At 43.4% G+C, this 25,318-nt stretch overlaps 2 protein-coding genes across 2 annotated transcripts in view; both read right to left on the reverse strand.

Annotated features, from left to right (window-relative positions):
- LOC120910202 (gastrula zinc finger protein XlCGF26.1-like) overlaps positions 1-25,318 on the reverse strand; it is a 1,148,070-nt gene that overhangs the window by 903,417 nt on the left and 219,335 nt on the right. The gene's annotated exons all lie outside the window — the stretch shown is intronic.
- On the reverse strand, positions 16,948-18,992 carry LOC120910027 (gastrula zinc finger protein XlCGF26.1-like). The gene has a single exon (XM_040321871.1). The coding sequence runs from the start codon at positions 18,946-18,948 to the stop codon at positions 17,083-17,085; it is 1,866 nt and encodes a 621-aa protein (XP_040177805.1). The 5' UTR covers positions 18,949-18,992; the 3' UTR covers positions 16,948-17,082.

Genomic DNA, 25,318 nt, shown 5'->3' on the forward strand with positions numbered 1-25,318 from the left:
ATTGCACAGCTCAGCCATGTTTAGAACAGAACCTAACTAATTATATACAATCAAATCTGAGCTGTTTACAGCTCAGCCAAAAACGAAATTAAACATTATAGCCCCATTTTTAGGAACAGGGGGCTACATACAGATTTACCAAATGGGAATGTCCTCTAGGTCAAGTGGCGGACTAGTCTAGGGCCTGGTGCTAGCAATTTACTAAAATACTCAAATATTTAGTCCCTAGTCATGTGTTATTTCATAATATTAAAGTGCTAGTTTTAAGCCCCACCCACTGTCTAAGACAATAGCTCTGCATGTATGCCGCTGAACTCACAGATGATAGGTTTGCAAGTTCGAATCCTCAAGCAACCGCCACCTTGTACTTAATTTATTAAAGTTACATAAACCGAAGAGGCTCATAATAACCAATCAACTGTCAGACTCTGTATTATGGTTGCTTTGGGTTATTGTACTTCACAAGCAGCAATTAGGATAATGCTCAAGGTAACGTATTCTTAAACATACAGTTTTACCAGATGGGAGTATCCTTTAAAAGGTCAACTGGGAGACTAGTATTTGTTAGACGATGGCAATTTTGTCAAATGTTTGAACGCTAATCCACTGATCATAGGGTATGACATGGTATTACAACTCTGGTTGAGGGCTCCATCAACCATCTGAGCCTCTGGCCTTGGGCGTATGTTGGTGTTCTCACAAATGGAATCTTTGCGAGTTCTAATCTTCAGTCATCTTTCTATATTTGTTTATTGACGTTGTACATACTGCTGAAACCAATAGCAACCAATTGTCTTTTGAATTATTTTCATATTGGTTGCTATGGGTTACTACACTTTGCGGATTGAATCTTGGTTGGATTTATGATATATAGGCACTGCTGTCAAGCAAGCTTGAGCCTCCGGTTCTGTGGCACAGCATGTAGGGTGGCAAACGTGGAATCTGAAGGCCATGAGTTAGATTCCTAAAGCATGTCAAGCCAGTGACTGTTCGGGGTGGAACAGCAACTATGTCTTTGATGGCGAAGAGGCGCCTTTAATTTAATAAGAGTTTGAGGAGCACACCCTTCTCACTGGGGGACCTTGGTACCTTACAGCGTAAATCTTGGTTGGATTGATAATGTATAGGCACTGCTGTCAAGCTTGAGTATCAGGTTATGTAGGGCGTCAAATGTGGAATCTGAAGGCCATGAGTTCAATTCCTAAAGCAGGTCAAGCCATTGTCCACTCAGAGCTGCTTGGGAGAGCAACAGCAATTATGAGTCACCTCTAATTTAATAAGAGTTTGAAGGGCAGACCCCTCTCACTGGAGGACATTGTTAGCTTTAATCTTGGTTGGATTTAGGATGTATAGGCACTGTCGTCAAGCTTAAGCATCCGGTTCTGTGGCACAGAATGTAGGGCGGCGAATGTGAAATCTTGAAGGCTATGAGTTCGATTCCTAAAGCAGGTCAAACTGGAGTACACTCAGAGCTCTTTGGGGAACACCAACCATGTGCTTGATGGTGAAGCGGCACCTCTAATTTAATGAGAGTTTGGGTTGGCAGACACTTCTCACTTAAATCTTGGTTGGATTTAGGATATATAGGCACTGCTGTCAAGCTTAAGCATCCAGTTCTGTGGCACAGCATGTAGGGTGGCGAGTGTGGAATCTGAAGGCCATGAGTTTGATTCCTAAAGCAGGTCAAGCCAGAGTCTACTCAGAGCTTTTTGGGGCGGAACAGCAACTCCATGCTTGATGGTGAAGAGGAGCCTCTAATTTAATGCGAGATTGAGGCGCAGACCTTCTCACTGTTTGAGCTTGAATCTTGGTTGGATTTAGGATATATAGGCACTGCTGTCACGCTTTAGCGTCCACTTCTGTGGCACAGCATGTAGGGCGGCTAGATGTTGGAACCTGAAGGTCCATGAGTTCAATTCCCCAAGCAGGTCTACTTGGATCAGAACAGCAACCATGTGCTTGATGGGGAAGAGGCACCTCCAATTCAAGGTCACTGGGTTACCTTGGCACCAAATGAATGAAGCCCCAATGAAGCAAGTTCCAGCCATGTAGCCATAATATGACCCTCTCACCATATGAATGAACATCCTACAAAACCATAAGCGGTGGGGAAATGTGCCATAATGGAATCCTGAACATAGAAAGCAGTAGAACAATGGGAGGTGAAATGTCCTCCCATGAAGACACTTTTGTGTCTTATTAGTATTTAACCAAGAAAGCTCCCATTTTTTAACAACATGCACCTTTCCTTCACAGTTCTAGGGTCAATCAAGCCCAACCAATGAGGGTACACATGAACCTTAGTCAAGTACATACCACTTCTTTATAGGGTTTACCATTTTATCCACCTTCACACAACCCCAAAGTCATGGTGGTGTACCTTTGAGGAACCATGGTTGTTCACTCTTGGGAATCAAACCTACAGCCTTCTGTTACAAGCTTCAGGAGCTTACATGCTGCGCCACAGAACCAGAAGACATCAGATGTCGTTGCTAGTGCACCTATATCACAGATCTAGACTCTCTACGCCTTTGAGAATTAAAACTAAAACCACATCAGAGATTCGAACTAAGAAATCCAGGGATCATTTGCATTCATCAGCAGCACACCAACAACACACACCACGGGCTATTGGCAGCAAAGAATCTTCTCTGTGGAACTAAATACTGAAGAGGACACGATGGGAACAATTGAAAAACACTAAATTGTACCACCTCAGATTCGAACTAAGAAATACAAGGCTTTCGGCATTCAACTGCAGCACACCAACACCAAGCACCACCGGCTCCAGCTGACATCATTGCTTCTCTGTAGAACTATATACCAAATACGACACGATGAGAACAATTGAAAAATGTCTGGTGGCTCATGAAACACGAAACTAAGCTTTATGCATTTAGGATGTATAGGCACTGTTGTCAAGCTTAAGCATCCGGTTCTGTGGCACAGAATGTAGGGCGGCGAATGTGAAATCTGAAGGCTATGAGTTCGATTCCTAAAGCAGGTCAAACTGGAGTACACTCAGGGCTCTTTGGGGAACACCAACCATGTGCTTGATGGTGTAGAGGCACCTCTAATTTAATGAGAGTTTGGGTTGGCAGACACTTTTCACTTAAATCTTGGTTGGATTTAGGATGTATAGGCACTGATGTCCAGCTTAAGCATCCGGTTCTGTGGCACAGCATGTATGGCGGCAAATGTGAAATCTGAAGGCCATGAGTTTGATTCCCAAAGCAGGCCAAACTGGAGTCTACTCAGAGCTGATTGGGGGTAGAGCAGGAACTGCTTGCTTGATGGTGAAAAGGAGCCTCTAATTTAAGGTCATTGGGTGACCTTGGCACCATATGAATGACGCACGTTCCAGCCATGTAACCATAATGTAAGTGACCTTGGCACTATATGAATCGACGTCCTACAAAACCAGTGGAGAAATGTGGAACAAATGGAAGCCTGAACATCCGAAGCATTCAGAACAATAATGGGAGGAGAAATGTCCTCCCAGGAAGACACTTTAGTGTCTTATTAGTATTTAACCACGAAAGCTCTCATTTTTTAACAACATGCACATTTCCTTCACAGTATTGCGACAGTTCCAGGGTCATTCAAGCCCAACCGATGAGGGTACATGTAAGCTTTAGTCAAGTACAGACCACTACTTTACAATTTCATCCGCCCTTCACACAATCCCAAAGTCGTGGTGTACCTTTGAGGAACCATGGTCGCTCACTCTTGGGAATCGAACCAACAGCCTTCTGTTACAAGCTTCAGGAGCTTACATGCTGCGCCACCGAACCAGAAGACATCAGATGTAGTTGCTAGTGCACCTATATCATAGATCTAGACTCTCTATGCCTTTGAGAAATAAAACTATAACCACATCAGAGATTCGAACTAAGAAACCAAGGGATCATTTGCATTCATCAGCAGCACACCAACAACACACACCACGAGCTATTGGCGGCAATGGTCCTTCTCTGTGGAACTAAATACAGAAGAGGACACGATGGGAACAATTGAAAAACAACTAATTGTATCACCTCAGATTCGAACTAAGAAATACAAGGCTTTCGGCATTCAACAGCAGCACACCAACGCCAAGCACCACCGGCTCCAGCCAACATTCTCACTTCTCTGTAGAACTATATACCAAATACGACACAATGAGAACAATTGAAAAACAAGTAATTGTACCACCACTGATTCAAACTAAGAAATGCAAGGCTTTCGGCATTCAACAGCAGCACACCAACGCCAAGCACCACCGGCTCCAGCCAACATTATCACTTCTCTGTAGAACTATATACCAAATACGACACGATGAGAACAATTGAAAAACAACTAATTGTACCACCTCAGATTCGAACTAAGAAATACAAGGCTTTCGGCATTCAACAGCAGCACACCAACGCCAAGCACCACCGGCTCCAGCCAACATGATCACTTCTCTGCAGAACTATATACCAAATACGACACGATGAGAACAATTGAAAAACAACTAATTGTACCACCTCAGATTCGAACTAAGAAATGCAAGGCTTTCGGCTTTCAACAGCAGCACACCAACGCCAAGCACCACCGGCTCCAGCCAACATTATCACTTCTCTGTAGAACTATATACCAAATACGACACGATGAGAACAATTGAAAAACAACTAATTGTACCACCTCAGATTCGAACTAAGAAATACAAGGCTTTCGGCATTCAACAGCAGCACACCAACGCCAAGCACCACCGGCTCCATCCAACATTATCACTTCTCTGTAGAACTATATACCAAATACGACACAATGAGAACAATTGAAAAACATCTGGTGGCTCATGAAACACAAAACTAAGCTTTATGCAGATTTGAACACTCACCCTTGAAGCTACAAGACAAGCACTCTACACATTGAGCTACATCAAGATCTCCTAGTCAATCACTCTACAGACCTTTCTATTTTACAGGACTTCATAAATAAAGTGCTCATTTTATTGGCCGCAAATCAGTGCTGGGTTAGAGATTCACTAAGCAGTAAAGCAAAAGCTAAGGGTTACAGCTTCCAAAACTAGACACCAGTGGTGTCTACCATTTTTTTCCCAGGCAGGTTATCTTTATGGGTACCAGCTCAGTTGGCGTGGCATGGAGGCCATTAGCATGTGGCACTGTTGAGGTGTTATGGAAGCCCAGGTTTCTTTAATAGTGGCTTTCAGCTCTTCTGCATTGTTGGGTCTGGTGTCTCTCATCTTCCTCTAGACAATACCCCACAGATTCTCAATGGGGTTTAGGTCAAGCGAGTTTGCTGGCCAATCAAGCACAGTGACACCATGGTCATTAAACCCGTTATTGGTACTTTTGGCAGTGTGGGCAGATGCTGGAAAACGAAATCAGCATCTCCATAAAGCTGGTCAGCAGAGTGAAGCATGAAGTGCTCTAGAATTTCCTGGTAGACGGCTGCGCTGACTTTGGACTTGATAAAACACAGTAGACCAACACCAGCAGATGACATGGCTCCCCAAATCATCACTGACTATGGAAGCTCTTGCATTTAATTTGGAAACCAAGGTCCCAGAGTATGGAGGAAGCGTGGAGAGGCACATAATCCAAGTTGCATGAGGTCCAGTGTGAAGTTTCCACAACCAGTGATGATTTGGGGAGCCATGTCATCTGCTGGTGTTGTTCCATTGTGTTTTATCAAGTCCAACGGCCAGATAAAGGCAAGCAAAGGGACTCATGCGTATCCGGGGCTACTGTTTGGAGACCCCTGGTGTACAGTATCTCCTCCTCATTTGTTGGGAACATGACGTTATATTGGGGAATGGAGATGACCTTTCATATGGTGTACAGTATCTCCTCCTCATTTGTTGGGAACATGACGTTATATTGAGGAATGGAGATGGACCTTTCATATGGTGTGCAGTATATCCTCCTCATTTGTTGGGAACATGACCTTATATTGAGGAATGGAGATGGACCTTTCATATGGTGTACAGCATCTCCTCCGCATTTGTTGGGAACATGACCTTATATTGAGGAATGGAGATGGACCTTTCATATGCTGTACAGCAGCCCTCAAATTTCGCACACAGTGGAAAATGGCTGATGGGGGAACTGGATGTAGGAGGGCACTATAATGGCGAAACCTGATGTAAGGTGGCACTATGATGGGGGAACCTGATGAATGGGGGCGTTCTGATGGAGCTGATGTAAGGGGGCACTATGATGGGGGGAAACTGATGTATGGTGGCACTATGATGGAGTAACCTGATGTATGGGGGCACAATGATGGGGGAACTTGATGTATGGGGGCATTCTGATGGAGCTAATGTAAGGGGGCACTATGATGGGGGGAATCGGATGTATGGTGGCACTATGATGGAGGAACCTGATGTATGGGGGCATTCTGATGGGAGTAGCTGATGTATGGGGGCACTATGATGGGGGAACCTGATGTAAGGGGGCATTCTGATGGGAGAAGCTGATGTAAGGGGGCACTATTATGGGGGAACCTGATGTATTGGAGCACTCTGATGGGGGAACTGGATGTAAGGGGGCACTATGATGGGAAAACCTGACGTATGGGGGCACTATGATGGGGGAACCTGATGTATAGGGGCACTATGATGGGGGAACCTGATGTAAAGGGGCATTCTGATGGAGCTGATGTAAGGGGGCACTATGATGGGGGAAACTGATGTATGGTGCACTATGATGGGGGAACCTGATGTAAGGGGGCTCTATGATGGGGGAACCTGATGTATTGGAGCACTCTGATGGGGGAACTGGATGTAAGGGGGCACTATGATGGGAAAACCTGATGTATGGGGGCACTATGATGGGGGAACCTGATGTATGGGGGCATTCTGACGGGAAAAGCTGATGTAAGGGGGCACTATGATGGGGGAAACTGATGTATGGTGGCACTGATGGGAGAACCTGATGTATGGTGGCACTCTGATGGAGGAACCTGATGTATGGTGGCACTCTGATGGGAGAACCTGGTGTATGGTGGAACTCTGATGGGAGAACCTGATGTATGGTGGCACTCTGATAGGAGAACCTGATGTATGGGGCACTCTGATGGGAGAACCTGATGTATGGGGCACTCTGATGGAGGAACCTGATGTATGGTGGCACTCTGATGGGAGAACCTGATGTATGGGGCACTCTGATGGGAGAACCTGATGTAAAAATGTGTTTGTTTTTATTCTTTTTTATTCTTATTTTCCAAAATTTTGAATCTCCGAAATTTCGAATTCCTGAATTTTCGGAAATTCGGATATTTCTGAATTAACACATTTGTTAAAACTTGTTAAAAAACTAATTGGGAACTAAACGATTTGCACATGTCTAATACAGACCACCACTCTTCATGCTGTAATTTTTAAAAAAAAAATTATATTGCGAAATAGACAAAGAGAAACGGGAATATCACAAAGTGGTTGGCAGAAGAAGCTGTAGAATTGATGCCTCACAATTTGAAACTCCAAGATAAGCTCCACCCATAAAGAAAAATGACTTTTCCCAGGATGTCCCCCATTATAAACTCCTTTATCATCCTCCAGGCCTTCCATGGACTGAACAGTTCCTCCCGTTAAAAGCCGTCGTACAATTGACGAAACGCGGCAGTAGGGCGTCTTCTCTCCGATTAGACTTATGCGATCTGTACCACATCTACCACAGTCTGAAAGTTGTTTGGATGCTCTGAGATGTGTCTTGTCATGTGGTTAAGAAGCGAGCGTTTCACAGCAAAACATTTCCCACACTCCATACACAAATAAGGACGATCACCTGAGTGAATTCTCTGATGATTTACAAGGTTTCTTTTCACGGCGAAACATTTTCCACAATCCGAACATGAATAAGGACGCTCACCAGTGTGATTCATTTGGTGTCTATGAAGCTTTTCTTGGTTAGAAAAACATTTCTCGCACTCTAAACAGGAGAAGGGGCGATCACCCGTATGAATTATCTGGTGGGCAAGAAGTGAATCTTTCCTAGAAAAACATTTCCCGCAATCCGAACATGAATAAGGACGCTCGCCGGTGTGACTTCTTTGGTGTCTCGTAAGTCTTCCTTTGTCAGAAAAACATTTCCCGCACTCTGAACACGAATAAGGACGCTCGCCCGAGTGAACTATCTGGTGAGAAACTAGCTCCCCTTTACGAAGGAAAGATTTCCCGCACTCTGAACATGAATAAAGATGCTCAGCCGAGTGTTTTTTCTGATGTATAAGAAGGCGTCCCTTCACAGAAAAACTTTTTCCACACTCCGAACATGAATAAGGACGCTCACCGGTGTGATTCATTTGGTGTCTACGAAGCTTTCCTTGGGTAGAATAACATTTTTCGCACTCTAAACAGGAGAAGGGGCGATCACCCGTATGAATTATCTGGTGGGCAAGAAGAGAATCTTTCCTAGAAAAATATTTCCCGCAATACGAACATGAATAAGGACGCTCACCGGTGTGATTTCTTTGGTGTCTTGTAAGGCTTCCTTTGTCAGAAAAACATTTCCCGCACTCTGAACACAAATACGGTTGCTCACCCGTGTGACTTCTCCGGTGTAAAAGAAGGCTTCGTTTGTCAGAAAAACATTTCCCGCACTCTGAACATGAATAAGGACGCTCACCAGTGTGACTTCTCTGGTGTATAACAAGGTTTCCTTTGTCAGAAAAACATTTCCCGCACTCTGAACATGAATAAGGACGCTCACCGGTGTGACTTCTCTGGTGTATAACGAGGTTACCTTTCTCAGAAAAACATTTTTCGCACTCCGAACATGAATAAGGACGCTGACCCGTGTGAATTTTTTGATGTTTTCTACGGGCAAATCTCGTGAGGAAACTTTTCTTACACTGCGAACATGAATAAGGACGCACACCTGTGTGAATTTTCTGGTGTCTAGCGAGGCCAGATTTCTCACTGAAACATTTCCCGCACTCTGAACATGAATAAGGACGCTCAGCCGTGTGAGTTTTCTGGTGTCTAAGAAGTGCTGTTTTTGTAGTGAATGTTTTCCCACACATCAAACATGACAATGAGCTTGCTTCTGTTTGAACTCCCTTGTGACTTGTAGAGGGTTTCTGGGGCTTGGATGGATCTGTTGATCTGTCAGCATTGTGAGAACTTTGATGGTCATTTGAAGTCATAGTATGGGATTTATCAGAAGGTTCCTTAGGATTAGAAGGATCCATTGATTTTAGATGGACATCTGATGTCATAGTATGGGATAGATGGACATCTGATGTCATAGTATGGGATAGATGGACATCCGATGTCATAGTATGGGATAGATGGACATCTGAGGTCATAGTATGGGATTTATCAGAAGGTTCCTCGGGATTAGAAGGGTCCATTGATCTTAGATGGACATCCAAAGTCATAGTATGGGATTCATCAGAAGATTCCTCAAGTTTCGAAGGATCCATTGATCTTAGATGGACATCTGAGGTCATAGTATGGGATTCATCAGAAGATTCCTCAAGTTTCGAAGGATCCATTGATCTTAGATGGACATCTGAGGTCATAGTATGGGATTCATCAGAAGATTCCTCAAGTTTAAGAGGATCCATTGATCTTAGATGGACATCGGAAGTCATAGTATGGGATTCATCAGAAGATTCCTCAAGTTTAAGAGGATCCATTGATCTTAGATGGACATCCGAAGTCATAGTATGGGATTCATCAGAAGATTCCTCAAGTTTAAGAGGATCCATTGATCTTAGATGGACATCTGAGGTCATAGTATGGGATTCATCAGAAGGTTCCTCAGGATTAGAAAGATCCATTGCTTGAATATGGACATCTGATGTCATAGTATGGGATTTATCAGAAGGTTCCTCAGGATTAGAAGGATCCAATGATCCTAGATAAACATCTGAGGTCATAGCATGGAATAGATGGACATCTGAGGTCATAGTATGGGATTCATCAGAAGATTCCTCAAGTTTAAGAGGATCTATTGATCTTAGATGGACATCTGAAGCCATTGTATGGGATTTATCAGAAGGTTCCTCGGGATTAGCAGGATCCATTGATCTTAGGTGGAGATGTGATGTCATAGTATGGGATGGATAAACATCTGGAGTCATAGTATGGGATTCATCAGAAGATTCCTCAAGTTTAGGAGGATCTATTGATCTTAGATGGACATCTGAAGCCAAAGTATGGTATTCATCAGAAGATTCTTCAAGTTTAAGAGGATCTATTGATCTTAGATGGACATCTGAAGCCATAGTTTGGGATTTATCAGAAGGTTCCTCGGGATTAGAAGGATCCATTGATCTTAGATGGAGATGTAATGTCATAGTATGGGTTGGATAAACATCTGGAGTCATAGTATGGGATTCATCAGAAGATTCCTCAAGTTTAGGAGGATCTATTGATCTTAGATGGACATCTGAAGCCAAAGTATGGTATTCATCAGAAGATTCTTCAAGTTTAAGAGGATCTATTGATCTTAGATGGACATCTGAAGCCATAGTATGGGATTTATCAGAAGGTTCCTCGGGATTAGAAGGATCCATTGATCTTAGATGGAGATGTGATGTCATAGTATGGGATGGATAAACATCTGAAGTCATAGTATGGGATTCATCAGAAGATTCCTCAAGTTTAGGAGGATCCATTGATCTTAGATGGACATACGAAGCCATAGTTCAACTCCAAAAGTACGGTCCATCTGTTGGAAAGCAATTTTTTATATAGGTTATGTTCGTTTTTCTATGTCTTGAATTCAGCAGTCATATATGTCAGTACAGCGCACAAAACATTCCAAGAAGCTGACATTGATTTGGGTTCAGTCATAAGGAGAGATCCACGCCATACTAGACAACAGTATTCGTCTATTGATTACTTTGTTATAGTAAAGAATAGTCGTGGACCTTCCCCCACCTATTTTCCTAAAAACATACTGAAGAACGAGGATAATGAGGGAGGGCGGGGTCTCAACTTCAGACATCACCAAGGAGAAGTACACCATATTTAGACCCCTTTTTTACACTGGAGGCTTTTTTCAGGCGCTTTAGCGCTACAAATAGCGCCTGTAAAGAACCCGAAAAAAGCCTCATCTACAATCCCAGTGTGAAAGCCCTAATGCTTTCACACTGGGGCGCTGCGCTGGCAGGACTAAAAAAAAAAAGTCCTGCAAGCAGCATCTTTTGCCTCGTACACACGATCGCGATTCCCGAAGAGAAAGGTGCGATGTGAGCTTTTTGTCGTTAATTCTGACCGTCTGTAGGCTCCATCGCACTTTTTCTGTGAGAATTACAGCCAAGAAGAGATTGAGAGCAGGATCTCAATTTTCACGACAGAAAAAATTCCTATCGGGAATCGCGATGGTCTATATGCAATTACGACGCAGAAAAAAAACGTGCATGCTCAGAATCAAGCAGAAGAGCCGAACTTCCTATTGAACTTCATAGATCTTGGCTCGTCGTACGTGTTGTACATCACCGCTTTCTTGACGGTCGGAATTTCGTTCACGATTAGTGTGACCGTGTGTATGCAAGACAAATTTTAGGCGTTTTCCAGCTGAAAAAAAAATGTGGCTTTCTTGTCGGAAATCGCGATCGTGTGTACGACGCATTTGAGGCGCTTTAGGAGTGGTGTATACAATTTAAATCAATGGGAAGCGTCTCCAAAGCGGCACTTTGCGGGCGCTTTTAACCCTTTATTCGGCCGCTAGCAGGGGTTAAAAGCGCCCTGCCGGTGCCCGAAAAGCGCCACATAATCGAGTATATTTAGGATGTATCTGGTCTATATACCAGAGGATCTGGATGAACAGTTGGATAAATGGCTCTATGTTTAGGATGTATCCGGTCTATAAACCAGAGGCTCTGGATGGACAGTTGGATAAATGGCTCTATATTTAGGATGTATCCGGTCTATAAACCAGAGGCTCTGGATGGACAGTTGGATAAATGGCTCTATATTTAGGATGTATCTGGTCTATAAACCAGAGGCTCTGGATGGACAGTTGGATAAATGGTTCTATATTTAGGACGTATCTGGACACATATTATAAAATTACTCCAATATACAGGATGTGATATGTCTGTAGTAGTGGATGTTGGAGATAAAAGACATCACCGTGACTATGGAGGAAGAGGACGGACATGACGGGGATTACTGGGTGTAAATATAAAATAATATCTTATTACCTCATCTGTGTAATCTAGTGATATCTCCTCGTTATTCTCTCCCTTCCTCTCGCCTTCATCTTGCATCATTTCCTGTTCCCTCCCTACATCACTTCCTGTTCCTTCTTACATCACTTCCTGTTCCTTCTTTACATCACTTCCTGTTCCTTCCCTACATCACTTCCTGTCCGTTCTACTTGCTCTAAGTGAATCTCGCCATCTTGTGGAATTTCTAATAACTGCATCCTACGTTACGTCTCAATATCTTGCCCTCTGTCCTGTAGCTCATTCTTCGGTCATATTTCATACATTATGACACACGCACATTATACTTCAGTTAAAAATAAATTAATAATAAAAATGTTGTCTCTATTTCTACATCCTCCGCAGGCTTCTTATGTGTTTTGGCTTTAAGGAATTTTTATTTTCAAGTTTGCATTTTTGCATATTAAAATTATAATAATATAAACATGTTTTCTGAAAGCAGGGGCCCTTTAGAAGACAATAGTGGCTGCTGAAATTATTTATGTTGCCCGGCTCAAATGTGCCAAACCTAAAAACTTTGTGCATGGGCAAATCTGCAAACAGTTATTGTACTCAAATCTATTCCTCCACCAACACAATCCCCCCTCTCCCCCCATTTTCCCCTTTTATGTAAAAAAACTCCTTCCCCCAAACTCTCATGACCAGGAAAAAAATGCCCCCCCCAATCCCACTCCTCTAGAACAAATAATTCTCCATCCCCCAGCACAAATACTCTTATTCCACCATGACCGCCCCCACCCCAATCAATTCGGTTCACATCAGTCCAACATTCCTAGCACAAACGTTTGTTTTCTCTGCCATTTTGCCCCCCCCCAAGTAGGGATGAGCTCGATGTTCGAGTCGAACGTTGAACATCGTGTGTTCGCCCGTTCGCCAAACATCGAACATTATGGGGCATTCGCGGGAAATTTTGAGTGCCCAAAAATGCACTGCGAGATCATAGTGTATTAGCGTCTGACCTGCATGCTTTGGCCAATCACAGAGCGCTCTGCTGAGAGAGCTATAATTGGCCAAAGGCAGGGTGCCTTTGGCCAATCATGGCTCTGGGGGACTAAGTCCACGCCCCACACTATATAAGGCTGCTTACATAGCGGCCATGTGTAGTGTTGGTGGCATGGACAGAGAGACAGCTTGAGCTAGATTGGGCAGGTGGGTTATTTAGTTAGTTGCAGTGTATTTGCTATATATTGTATATACAGTCAGTCTAGTATACATATATATACTCTGCATTTGCGTAGACTTTATATTCAGGTATACCGTATTTATCGGCATTTACCGCGCGCCGGCGTATAGCACGCACCCAAAGCTGAGAAGGGAAGTTTAGGGAAAAAACTTACATTTTGGATGTCTTGCCTGGCGTCCATCGGCCGCCTTGTCCGGCGTCCGTCTGCGGCCTTGCGCGGGGTCCGTCAAGCCTTGTCGGTGTCCGTCTGCTGTCTTGCCCAGCTTCTATCGGCGGCCTTGTCCGGCGTCAGTCTGCGGCCTTGCACGGGGTCCGTCCAGCCTTGTCGGTGTCCGTCTGCTGTCTTGCCTGGCGTCCATCGGCGGCCTTGTCCGGCATCCGTCTGCGCCCTTGCGCGTGGTCCGTCCAGCCTTGTCGGTGTCCGTCTGCTGTCTTGCCCGGCGTCCATCGGCGGCCTTGTCCGGCATCCGTCTGCGCCCTTGCGCGTGGTCCGTCCAGCCTTGTCGGTGTCTGTCTGCTGTCTTGCCCGGCGTCCGTCTGCTGTCTTGCCCGGCGTCCATCGGCGGCTTTGTCCGGCGTCCGTCTGCGGCCTTGCGCGGGATCCGTCGAACCTTGTGGGTGTCCGTCTGCGGCGGGATCCGTCGAGCCTTGTGGGTGTCCGTCTGCGGGGTTGCAGCGTCGTGTGTTTGAATTTGGCGCGCGCTGTGCAGAGCCGGATTTCCTGCGCACTCGGCTTCACTCGGCTTTTCTTGGCTCCTCTCGCGTGGCTGCGTGGCCAAGTGCTAATGTCGGAGACAGCGGGGATCGACGTATATCGCGCACCCACGATTTCCCCCTGATTTTAAGGGGAAAAAAGTGCGCGGTATACACTGATAAATACGGTACTTTGTATTCAGGCAGGGTATTCATATATATATAGTCTAGTATATATAAATATATATATATATATACTCTGCATTCAGTGTAGTGTATATATATACATTATATAATACACTTCAGACGTTGTATTCATAAATATATTTACAGTATATATATATTTATACACTCTTCATTCAGAGTATTATACAGTGCATTTGGTGGTTCACACAGTATATAAAACAGTGTGTACAGTTTCCAATAGACTTCAGGTGGTGTACATAGTATGTAATAGAGTGCAGCCGTTGTACAGTTTCTAATACAGTGCAGGCGGTGTACACAGTATATAATACAGTATGCACAGTTTCTAATACAGTGCAGGCGGTGTACACAGTATATAATACAGTGTAGTGTGCTGTGAAAAGAAAAAATCCCCAACATGTCTAGAAGGCCACCAAGGAGAGGAAGACGCTCACAGGCCACTAAAAGAGGGCAAGCAGCCTCTGTGTCTACAGTCAACAGTGGTGGTCATGGACATCCTCTGCAAGTGGCCATGGGGCACGCTTGTCCTTTTTTTCTGCTGCTGGCCGTGGTGATGAGCCACAACATGCAGAGAGTTAGGCCCCGTACACACGAGAGGATCGATCCGCTGAAATTGATCCGCGGATCGGTTTCAGCGGATAGACCCGCTGGTGTGTACGATCCAGCGGATATATTTCGGGCCGACCGATTTCCAGCGGATAAAAATTTCTTAACATGCTAAGAAATCTATCCGCTGGAATCGGCTCCAGCGGATCGATCCGGTGGTCTGTACAGACTCACCGGATCGATCTGTCCGAACCCATCCCTCGCATGCGTCGTAATGATTCGACGCATGCGTGGAATTCCTTATATGACAGAGGGAAAAATGAAGAGACACAACGTAGACTGCAGTATTTTTACAGTATATTACAACGTGGTGATGTTACACCTCCCAACTGTCCCGGGTTCCACGGGACTGTCCCAAGACTTCAACAAAATCCTGGAGTCCTGCATAATCATCAATGTAACCTAATAGAAGTTTGGACCACAAAGCAGAGGGAAACATGAAGAGACACAACGTAGACTGCAGTATTTTTACAGTATATTACAACGTGGTGATGTTATACATCTTAACTGTCCCGGATTCCACGGGACTGTCCCAAAGTTTCAACCAAATAATAAATGGACACTTACCTGTCCAGGGTGCCCGTGATGTCGGCACCCAAGGCCAACCTGTTCCTCGGTCCTTCATGTTTTATCTTCCAACTGTCCCAGATTACGCAGGACTGTCAAGAATCTTCACATCCCACAGATTCTGGCTAATTTCTGGAGCCCAGTGTCAGAAAAAGTTTGGGATGCTTGGCTCCATTAATGTATCTCGCAGGGTCATGCTGGCACCAGGCACACCTGGCATATACTCTGCATCCCCTGCAGGGTGCCCTGGATTCCCCGATGATGACGCGGCGACGGCGCGACACGTCATCGCGATGGGAATTCGGCGCGGATTTCGATCCGATGGTGTGTACACTCCATCGGATCAAAATCCTCAGAGGATTTATCCGCGGAAACGGTCCGGAGGACTGTATCCGCGGATAAATCCTATTGTGTGTACTAGGCATCAGTGGAATTGATAACAAAGCCGTCCTCATCCTCTGTCACCCAGGCTCATAGTAGTTTGCCTTTCAATGGGCCTAGAGGAATCTTCCCTCAACGCTGACTATAGCTGGTGGGTGGAGATGCTGGTTGCCATAGAGTAAACATTCATGGTGTCGGGGATCCAGGGCACCCTGCAGGGGATGCAGAGTATATGCCCCGTGTGCCTGGTGCCAGCATGACCCTGCGAGATACATTAATGGAGCCAAGCATCCCAAACTTTTTCTGACACTGGGCATCAGAAATTAGCCAGAATCTGTGGGATGCCGGGATCTTTCTGAAGATTCTTGACAGTCCTGCGTAATCTGGGACAGTTGGACAGTTGGAAGATAAAACATGAAGGACCGAGGAACAGGTTGGCCTCGGGTGCCGACATCACGGGCACCCTGGACAGGTAAGTGTCCATTTATTATTTGGTTGAAACTTTGGGACAGTCCCGTGGAATCCGGGACAGTTAAGATGTATAACATCACCACGTTGTAATATACTGTAAAAATACTGCAGTCTACGTTGTGTCTCTTCATTTTTCCCTCTGCTTTGTGGTCCATTCTTCTATTAGGTTATATTGATGATTATGCAGGATTTGCAGGACTCCACGATTTTGTTTAAATCTCGGGACAGTCCCGTGGAATCCGGGACAGTTGGGAGGTAAAACATCACCACGTTGTGATATATAAATAGTGCAGTCTACATTATGTTTAATCATTTTGCCCTCTGCTTCATGGTCCATGTTGTGATATATAAATACTGCAGCCTACATTATGTTTCATCATTTTGCCCTCTGCTTTCCATTCTTTTATTAGGTTACATTGATGATCATTATGCAAGATTTGCAGGACTCCAGGATTTTGTTGAAATCTCGGGACAGTCCCGTGGAATTTGGGACAGTTGGGAGGTATAACATCCCCACGTTGTGATATACTGTATAAATACTGCAGTCTACGTTGTGTCTGTTCATTTTGCCAGCTGCTTCGTGGTCCATTCTTCTATTAGGATACGTCGATGATTACCCACACAGATTATACCTCACATCACATCCACACAATACAAAATAAAAACGAAAAACAATAATTGAATAGAGTTTTAGTATTTATAAATGTGAAACTACAGAATGAAAAACAAACTGAACATTGAAATACAACATACGAGGCTCAATTCACATAGCTTTATTACAAGTAGAACTGTCTTCTCTCCGATTAGACTTATGTGATCTGTACAACATTTACCGCAGTCTGAAAGTTGTTTGGATGCTCCGAGCTGTGTCTTGTCATGTGCGCAAGAAGGGATTGTTTTGCAGTGAAACATTTCCCGCACTCTGTACATAAGTAGGGACGCTCACTTGAGTGAATTCTCTGGTGTCTAACAAGGCCTCCATTTTTAGTGAAAGATTTCCCGCACACTGAACATGAATAAGGACGCTCGCCTGAATGAATTCTCTGGTGAGTAACAAGGCTTACTTTCCAAGCGAAAGATTTCCCGCACTCTGAACATGAATAAAGACGCTCGCCTGAGTGAATTTTCTGGTGAGAAACAAGGTTTTCTTTGGCAGTGAAACATTTCCCGCACGCCAAGCATGAATAAGGACGCTCACCCGTGTGAATTCTCTGGTGTATAACAAGGGCTTTTTTTTTGATGAAACATTTCCCGCACTCTGAACATGAATGGGGACGCTCACTTGAGTGAATTTTCTGGTGAGAAACAAGGCTTTCTTTTATAGTGAAACATTTCCCGCACTCTGAACATGAGTAAGGGCGCTCACCCGTATGAATTCTCTGGTGATTAATAAGACTTTCTTTCGTGGTCAAACATTTTCCACACTCTGAACACGAATAAGGTTCCTCACCGGAGTGACTTCTCTGGTGTAGGAGAAGCTGTTTTTTCCGGAAAAAACCTTTTCCACACTCCGAACATGAATAGGGGCGCTGACCAGTGTGTTTTCTTTGGTGTTGATGAAGGTTTCCTTGGTCAGAAAAACATTTTCCGCACTCTGAACAGGAAAAGGGACGTTCACCCGTATGAACTCTCTGGTGTTTACGAAGGTTCCCTTGGTCAGAAAAGCATTTTCCGCACTCTAAACAAGAGAAGGGACGCTCGCCTGTGTGACTTCTCTGGTGTGTAAGAAGGGATCCTTTGTTAGAAAAACGTTTCCCGCAATCCGGACATGAATAGGGACGCTCGCCGGTGTGACTTCGTCTGTGTTTCACAAGGCTTCCTTTTTCGGAAAAACATTTTCCGCACTCTGAACAGCAAAAGGGACGCTCACCGGTATGAATTCTCTGGTGTGTAAGAAGGTTTTGTTTATTAGAAAGACACCTTCCGCACTCTAAACAGGAAAAGGGACGCTCACCAGTGTGAAGTTTCTGGTGTGTAAGAAGGGAACCCTTCCTTGGAAAACTTTTCCCGCAATCCAAACATGAGTAGGGACGCTCACCGGTGTGACTTCTTTGGTGTTTACGAAGGCATCCTTTTTGAGAAAAATATTTCCCGCACTCTGAACAGCAAAAGGGACGCTCACCAGTGTGAGTTCTCTGATGAATAAAAAGTGTTTCTTTCTTGTAAAAACATTTTTCGCACTCTAAGCAGGAAAAGGGACGCTCACCCGTGTGTGTTCTCTGGTGTACAACAAGGCTTTCCTTCTTACAATAACCTTTTCCACACTCCGAACATGAATAAGGATGCACAGTCTTGTGAGATTTCTGGTGGTTAAGAAGTCCTTTTTTCTTAGTGAATGTTTTCCCACACACCAAACAGGACAATGAGCTCCCTCCTGTGTGAGCTTCATCATGGCTTGAAGAGGATTTCTGAGGAACGGATGGATCTGTTGAGATCTGTTGGATCTGTTGAGCACTGTGAGAACTTAAATAGACATCTGAGGTCAGAATATGGGATTTATCAGAGGGTTCCTCAGGATTAGAAGGACCCATTGATCTTAGATGGACATCTGAGGTCATAGTATGGGATTTATCAGAAGGTTCCTTAGGATTAGAAGGACCCATTGATCTTAGATGGACATCTGAGGTCATAGTATGGGATTTATCAGAAGGTTCCTTAGGATTAGAAGGACCCATTGATCTTAGATGGACATCTGAGGTCAGAATAAGGGATTTATCAGAAGGTTCCTCAGGATTAGAAGGACCCATTGATCTTAGATGGACATCTGAAGTCATAGTATGGGATTTATCAGAAGGTTCCTCAGGATTAGAAAGACCCATTGATCTTAGATGGACATCTGAGGTCATAGTATGGGATTTATCAGAAGGTTCCTCAGGATTAGAAGGATCCATTGATCTTAGATGGACATCTGAGGTCATAGTATGGGATTTATCAGAAGGTTCCTCAAGTTTCGAAGGCTCCATTGATGTTGCCAACCAGGAAAATTTTAAATTTGAAGAACATTGTGCAATATCATTATCTTCTGCAGTACAATCTGGAAATATATTAAGACGTCTCTCCGAAGTATTTAAATTCCAAAAATACCGTCCATCTGCAGAAAAACAGTTTTTAAATATGTTGTGTTAATTTTTATACGCCTTGTAAAAAAATATAATAATACCAAACAGATGTCAGCTTGTTGACCGTGTTTTAAAAGCACAACGCTATACTGGAGGATAATATGTGAAAGGTTCGATGCGCTACTGTGAGTAAGCAAAAAAGTTAATGAAGTGAATAACAGTGTATTTGAGGCAGCTATATCTAAAGTGTTCACAAGACACAGAAAATAAAAATGAAAAAATGGTAAGTGATAAGCGCTTCAAAATGTGTGATGAGGGATCACAACAAGGATAATATTAATAATAATACATGTGTGGTGCACAAACAAATAAGTGACTATACTGAGGTGTAAGCAACGTAAGTCCCAACTTAATGTGATGCAAAGGTGTGAACCTCTATGCACCTAGATGCATACGAGAGCACAGTGATGTACAAAAATATAAAATCAAATTAGAATAATATAATGATGTACAGTCTGTAAGACAGTGATGAAATGCTATTCTGAACTGATGACTTCTTCACTCAGATAATGGTTGAGTATCAAGATATCCACACAGGTAGCGTAGTCTCCTTACCTTGACGATGCTATATATATGCATATAGTAAAATCTCTCCAGAACTCGGGTCTCACTTATCCCAGAGGTGACTGCTCAGACTGTTCAGACTGCTGCATGCCTCAAATGGATCCAGGCTCAGTGTTCCAAAATCAGGAGTGCAGTAAGAGAGGAGAGAAGAGAACAAATGCCTCCGATTGTGTAGTAGATTTAAAATTCCAAAAATGTTTATTGTACCAAAAGGTAACAAGGAGGGTAAAATGTGCAAACAGGGGTTTAAAAAGCGCGGGGACGGGCGATCACAATACCGCCTAACGTCCGATGGCCTCCGGCTTGTGCGGGTGTCACTGGTCTCGACTCCCTACGGCGTTACGTCACGTACCTCGTGACTTCATCAGGGGAACAACGATGTAGGGAGTCGAGACCAGTGACACCCGCACAAGCCGGAGGCCATCGGACGTTAGGCGGTATTGTGATCGCCCCGTCCCCGCGCTTTTTAAACCCCTGTTTGCACATTTTACCCTCCTTGTTACCTTTTGGTACAATAAACATTTTTGGAATTTTAAATCTACTACACAATCGGAGGCATTTGTTCTCTTCTCTCCTCTCTTACTGCACTCCTGATTTTGGAACACTGAGCCTGGATCCATTTGAGGCATGCAGCAGTCTGAACAGTCTGAGCAGTCACCTCTGGGATAAGTGAGACCCGAGTTCTGGAGAGATTTTACTATATGCATATATATAGCATCGTCAAGGTAAGGAGACTACGCTACCTGTGTGGATATCTTGATACTCAACCATTATCTGAGTGAAGAAGTCATCAGTTCAGAATAGCATTTCATCACTGTCTTACAGACTGTACATCATATTATTCTAATTTGATTTTATATTTTTGTACATCACTGTGCTCTCGTATGCATCTAGGTGCATAGAGGTTCACACCTTTGCATCACATTAAGTTGGGACTTACGTTGCTTACACCTCAGTATAGTCACTTATTTGTTTGTGCACCACACGTGTATTATTATTAATGCTATACTGGAGGAATGGAGATGGACCTTTCATATGGCCTTCTCCATGTCTCTGTCCACCTGCAAGGTGATTAATGTGGCCAGTCTCTGGGTGGAGACCAAACCTGATTTAAGCCAGCCAAGCCTGCAATCTCAGTATCTCCTCCTCATTTGTTGGGAACATGACGTTATATTGAGGAATGGAGATGGACCTTTCATATGATGTACAGTATCTCCTCCTCATTTGTTGGGAACATGACGTTATATTGAGGAATGAAGATGGGCCTTTCATATTGTGTACAGTATCTCCTCCTCATTTGTTGGAAACATGACGTTATATTGAGGAATGGAGATGGACCTGTCATATGGCCTTCCCCATATCTCTGTCCACCTGCAAGGTGATTAATGTTGCCAGTCTCTGGGTGGAGACCAAACCTGATTTAAGCCAGCCAAGCCTGCAATCTCAGTATCTCCTCCTCATTTGTTTGGAACATAACATTATATGACATGAAAAACGGTGGTGTGTACGCGGCATAAGACTTTTTGGAGAGTTAAACTGTAAGCCAGCACGTGGGTGCTAAATGGTTCTCAAGAAGCATGGCTTTTTAATAAGCGACATTTGTGGCATACCAGAATGCTTAAATAAATGAAGACCACTTATGCATATTATACATAAGGGTATGGTGACGTTTCCAAGAGAAACGGGAATTGCTAGATTTCTGGTGTACAATTTATAACCTAGTCTCATGTTATCTGAAGGTGTGAAGGTCTCCTCATTCTCTACTGTTTTTACACTTTTTTGAGGCCTTACATTTGTTGAAGTAAAATGTGAACTGTTTCTACTCATTACCTGAGCAGATATCTGGAGAAGATTCCACCTCTTTAATGGTATCCATAGACTCTTCCTCCTTCATACTTTGCTGATCACCCATCACATACGTCTCTTCTTCTTCCTCCTTCACCTTAACTTTTATATCTATCAGTTCCTCACCCTAAAACCACAAAATTATAAAAATCACCATCCTCAAAACTTAAGCACTAAAACACCGAGACCTCAGAGATGAATTTTCCATACAATTTGGAATCATTTTTAAGTTGTAGATTTTCCAACTCCACCTACCTGATGATGGTGAGGGATGGTGTGACCTTCCTGTGTGGAATCCCAGGAATACAGAGGACGGGGACATCTCTCTGGTGGGTTCCCATTACTGGATCCATCTGTAGGAAACACACACACTGACTGAATACATTGTTTCTATGTGTTTATCAGATGATGGGGGATCTAGGTGGAGCCTCCGTACTGCTCTCTCTTTTACAATAAAGTCTCCTCTTACCCGGTGATGTGAGGGGCGGCTGATTCTCCATCATGACGTCCTTGTAGAGATCCTTGTGTCCTTCTAAAGATCATTCATAGGATTAGCAGTCTGTTTTTCAACTGTCCCATGATCCTCCTCACCTCTCCGGTCAGGTCTGTGTTTTATAAATACACATAAGAGTCATGTCATGCGACTTCCCAGACTCCTTCTCACCTCTTTGGTATGTGGTCATGTAATTTGGATAAATAACTCTATATTTAGGATGTATCTGGTCTATAAACAAGAGGCTCTGGATGGACAGTTGGATACATGGTTCTATAATTAGGATGTATCCGGTCTATAAACCAGAGGCTCAGGATGGACAGTTGGATAAATAGTTCTATATTTAGGATGTATCCGATCTATAAACCAGAGGCGTTGGATGGACAGTTGGATAAATGGTTCTATATTTAGGATGTATCCGGTCTATAAACCAGAGGTTCTGAATGGACAGTTGGATAAATGGCTCTATATTTAGGATGTATCCGGTCTATAAACCAGAGGTTCTGGATGGACAGTTGGATAAATGGCTCTATATTTAGGATGTATCCGGTCTATAAACCAGAGGTTCTGGATGGACAGTTGGATAAATGGCTCTATATTTAGGATGTATCTGGTCTATAAACCAGAGGTTCTGGATGGACAGTTGGATAAATGGCTCTATATTTAGGATGTATCCGGTCTATAAACCAGAGGCTCTGGATGGACAGTTGGATAAATGGCTCTATATTTAGGATGTATCTGGTCTATAAACCAGAGGCTCTGGATGGACAGTTGGATTAATGGCTCTATATTTAGGATGTATCCGGTCTATAAACCAGAGGTTCTGGATGGACAGTTGGATAAATGGCTCTATATTTAGGATGTATCTGGTCTATAAACCCGAGGCTCTGGATGGACAGTTGGATAAATGGTTCTATATTTATGATGTATCCGGTCTAAAAACCAGAGGCTCTGGATGGACAGTTGGATAAATGGTTCTATATTTATGATGTATCCGGTCTAAAAACCAGAGCTTCTGGATGGACAGTTGGATAAATGGTTCTATATTTAGGATGTATCCGGTCTATAAACCAGAGGCTCTGGATGGACAGTTGGATAAATGGCTCTATATTTAGGATGTATCCGGTCTATAAACCAGAGGCTCTGGATGGACAGTTGGATAAATGGCTCTATATTTAGGATGTATCTGGTCTATAAACCAGAGGCTCTGGATGGACAGTTGGATAAATGGCTCTATATTTAGGATGTATCCGGTCTATAAACCAGAGGTTCTGGATGGACAGTTGGATAAATGGCTCTATATTTAGGATGTATCTGGTCTATAAACCAGAGGCTCTGGATGGACAGTTGGATAAATGGTTCTATGTTTAGGATGTATCCGGTCTATAAACCAGAGGCTCTGGATGGACAGTTGGATAAATGGCTCTATATTTAGGATGTATCTGGTCTATAAACCAGAGGCTCTGGAATAAATTTGTATAAATGTCTCTATATGTATAAGGTGTGTCTGATCTATAAAATATAAACTTCAATTATATACACATACTTTATATGTATCATCATCTGCTGGAGATAAAAGACGTCACAGTGACTATGGAGGAAGAGGACGGACATGACGGGGGGTTACTGGGTGTAAATATATAATAATATCTTATTACCTCCTTTGTGTCATCCAGTGACGTCTCCCGAATAACTCGTTCTTCTTGCTCAGAACTTCCCGTCTTTGCCATATAGACCGCCTAGTCTTGCATCATTTCCTGTTCCTTCCATACATCACTTCCTGTTCTTTCTGTACATCACTTCCTGTTCCTTCTATACATCACTTCCTGTTCTTTCTGTACATCACTTCCTGTTCCTTCTATACATCACTTCCTGTTCCTTCTATACATCACTTCCTGTTCTTTCTGTACATCACTTCCTGTTCTTTATGTACATCACTTCCTGTTCCTTCTATACATCACTTCCTGTTCTTTCTGTACATCACTTCCTGTTCTTTCTGTACATCACTTCCTGTTCCTTCTATACATCACTTCCTGTTCTTTCTGTACATCACTTCCTGTTCTTTCTTGACATCGCTTCCTGTCTAAACGCTCCACATGCTCTAAGTAATATCGCCATCTTGTGGTGATTTTAATAACTGCATCCTACATGTTTCAATATTTTACCCTTTTGCCCTGTAGCTCATTCTTTGGTTATATTTCATATATGATGACACACGTCATAAAATAAAAATAAATCAATAATAAAAAAAATTGTCACAGGTGCTCAAGAGCAGGGCTGTGTTTTTTCAGACTTCTAGAGTCATCTGTTAGCCAAGTTTGAAGGGGTCGGAGCCTGATTCTGTGTGCGGTGAGGGGGGGGGGGGGGGGCAGTGTGTCCAGGGAGGCTAAAAGTGAAGCAATGTAGACAAAAGTGGCTAAGTCGGTGCAGGACATGGGTGCGATTTTGTCATAGAGGTGGTCGGTAGCAGAGTAGAGAAGGGTTGAGATGGCGTAGATTTCTACGAGGTAGCTGTAAGGCGGTTGGAGGGACAGGAGATGGAGGAGAGGAACAGAGTGCAATTAACCACTTAAGCCCCGGACCAATTTGCAGCTAAAAGACCTGGCCCCTTTTTTGCGATTCGGCACTGCGTCGCTTTAACTGACAATTGCGCGGTCGTGCGACGTGGCTCCCAAACAAAATTGGCGTCCTTTTTTTCCCACACAAATAGAGCTTTCTTTTTTGATCACCTCTGCGGTTTTTATTTTTTGCGCTGTAAACAAAAATAGAGCGACAATTTTGAAAAAAAAACAATATTTTTTACTTTTTGCTATAATAAATATACCCAAAAAATATATAAAAAAAATGTTTTTCCTCAGTTTAGGCCGATACGTATTCTTCTACATATTTTTGGTAAAAAAATCGCAATAAGCGTTTATCGATTGGTTTGCGCAAGATTTATAGCGTCTACCAAATAGGGGATCGTTTAATTGCATTTTTATTAATAATTTTTGTTTTTCTAGTAATGGCAGCGATCAGCGATTT

The sequence above is a fragment of the Rana temporaria genome, chromosome 8, assembly GCF_905171775.1.
Source record: "Rana temporaria chromosome 8, aRanTem1.1, whole genome shotgun sequence".
NCBI classification, from domain to species: domain Eukaryota; kingdom Metazoa; phylum Chordata; class Amphibia; order Anura; family Ranidae; genus Rana; species Rana temporaria.

Coding starts and splice junctions, on each gene's coding strand:
- LOC120910027 (XM_040321871.1), bottom strand. CDS start 18,948: ATGGGTCCTTCTAATCCTAAGGAACCTTCTGATAAATCCCATACTATG.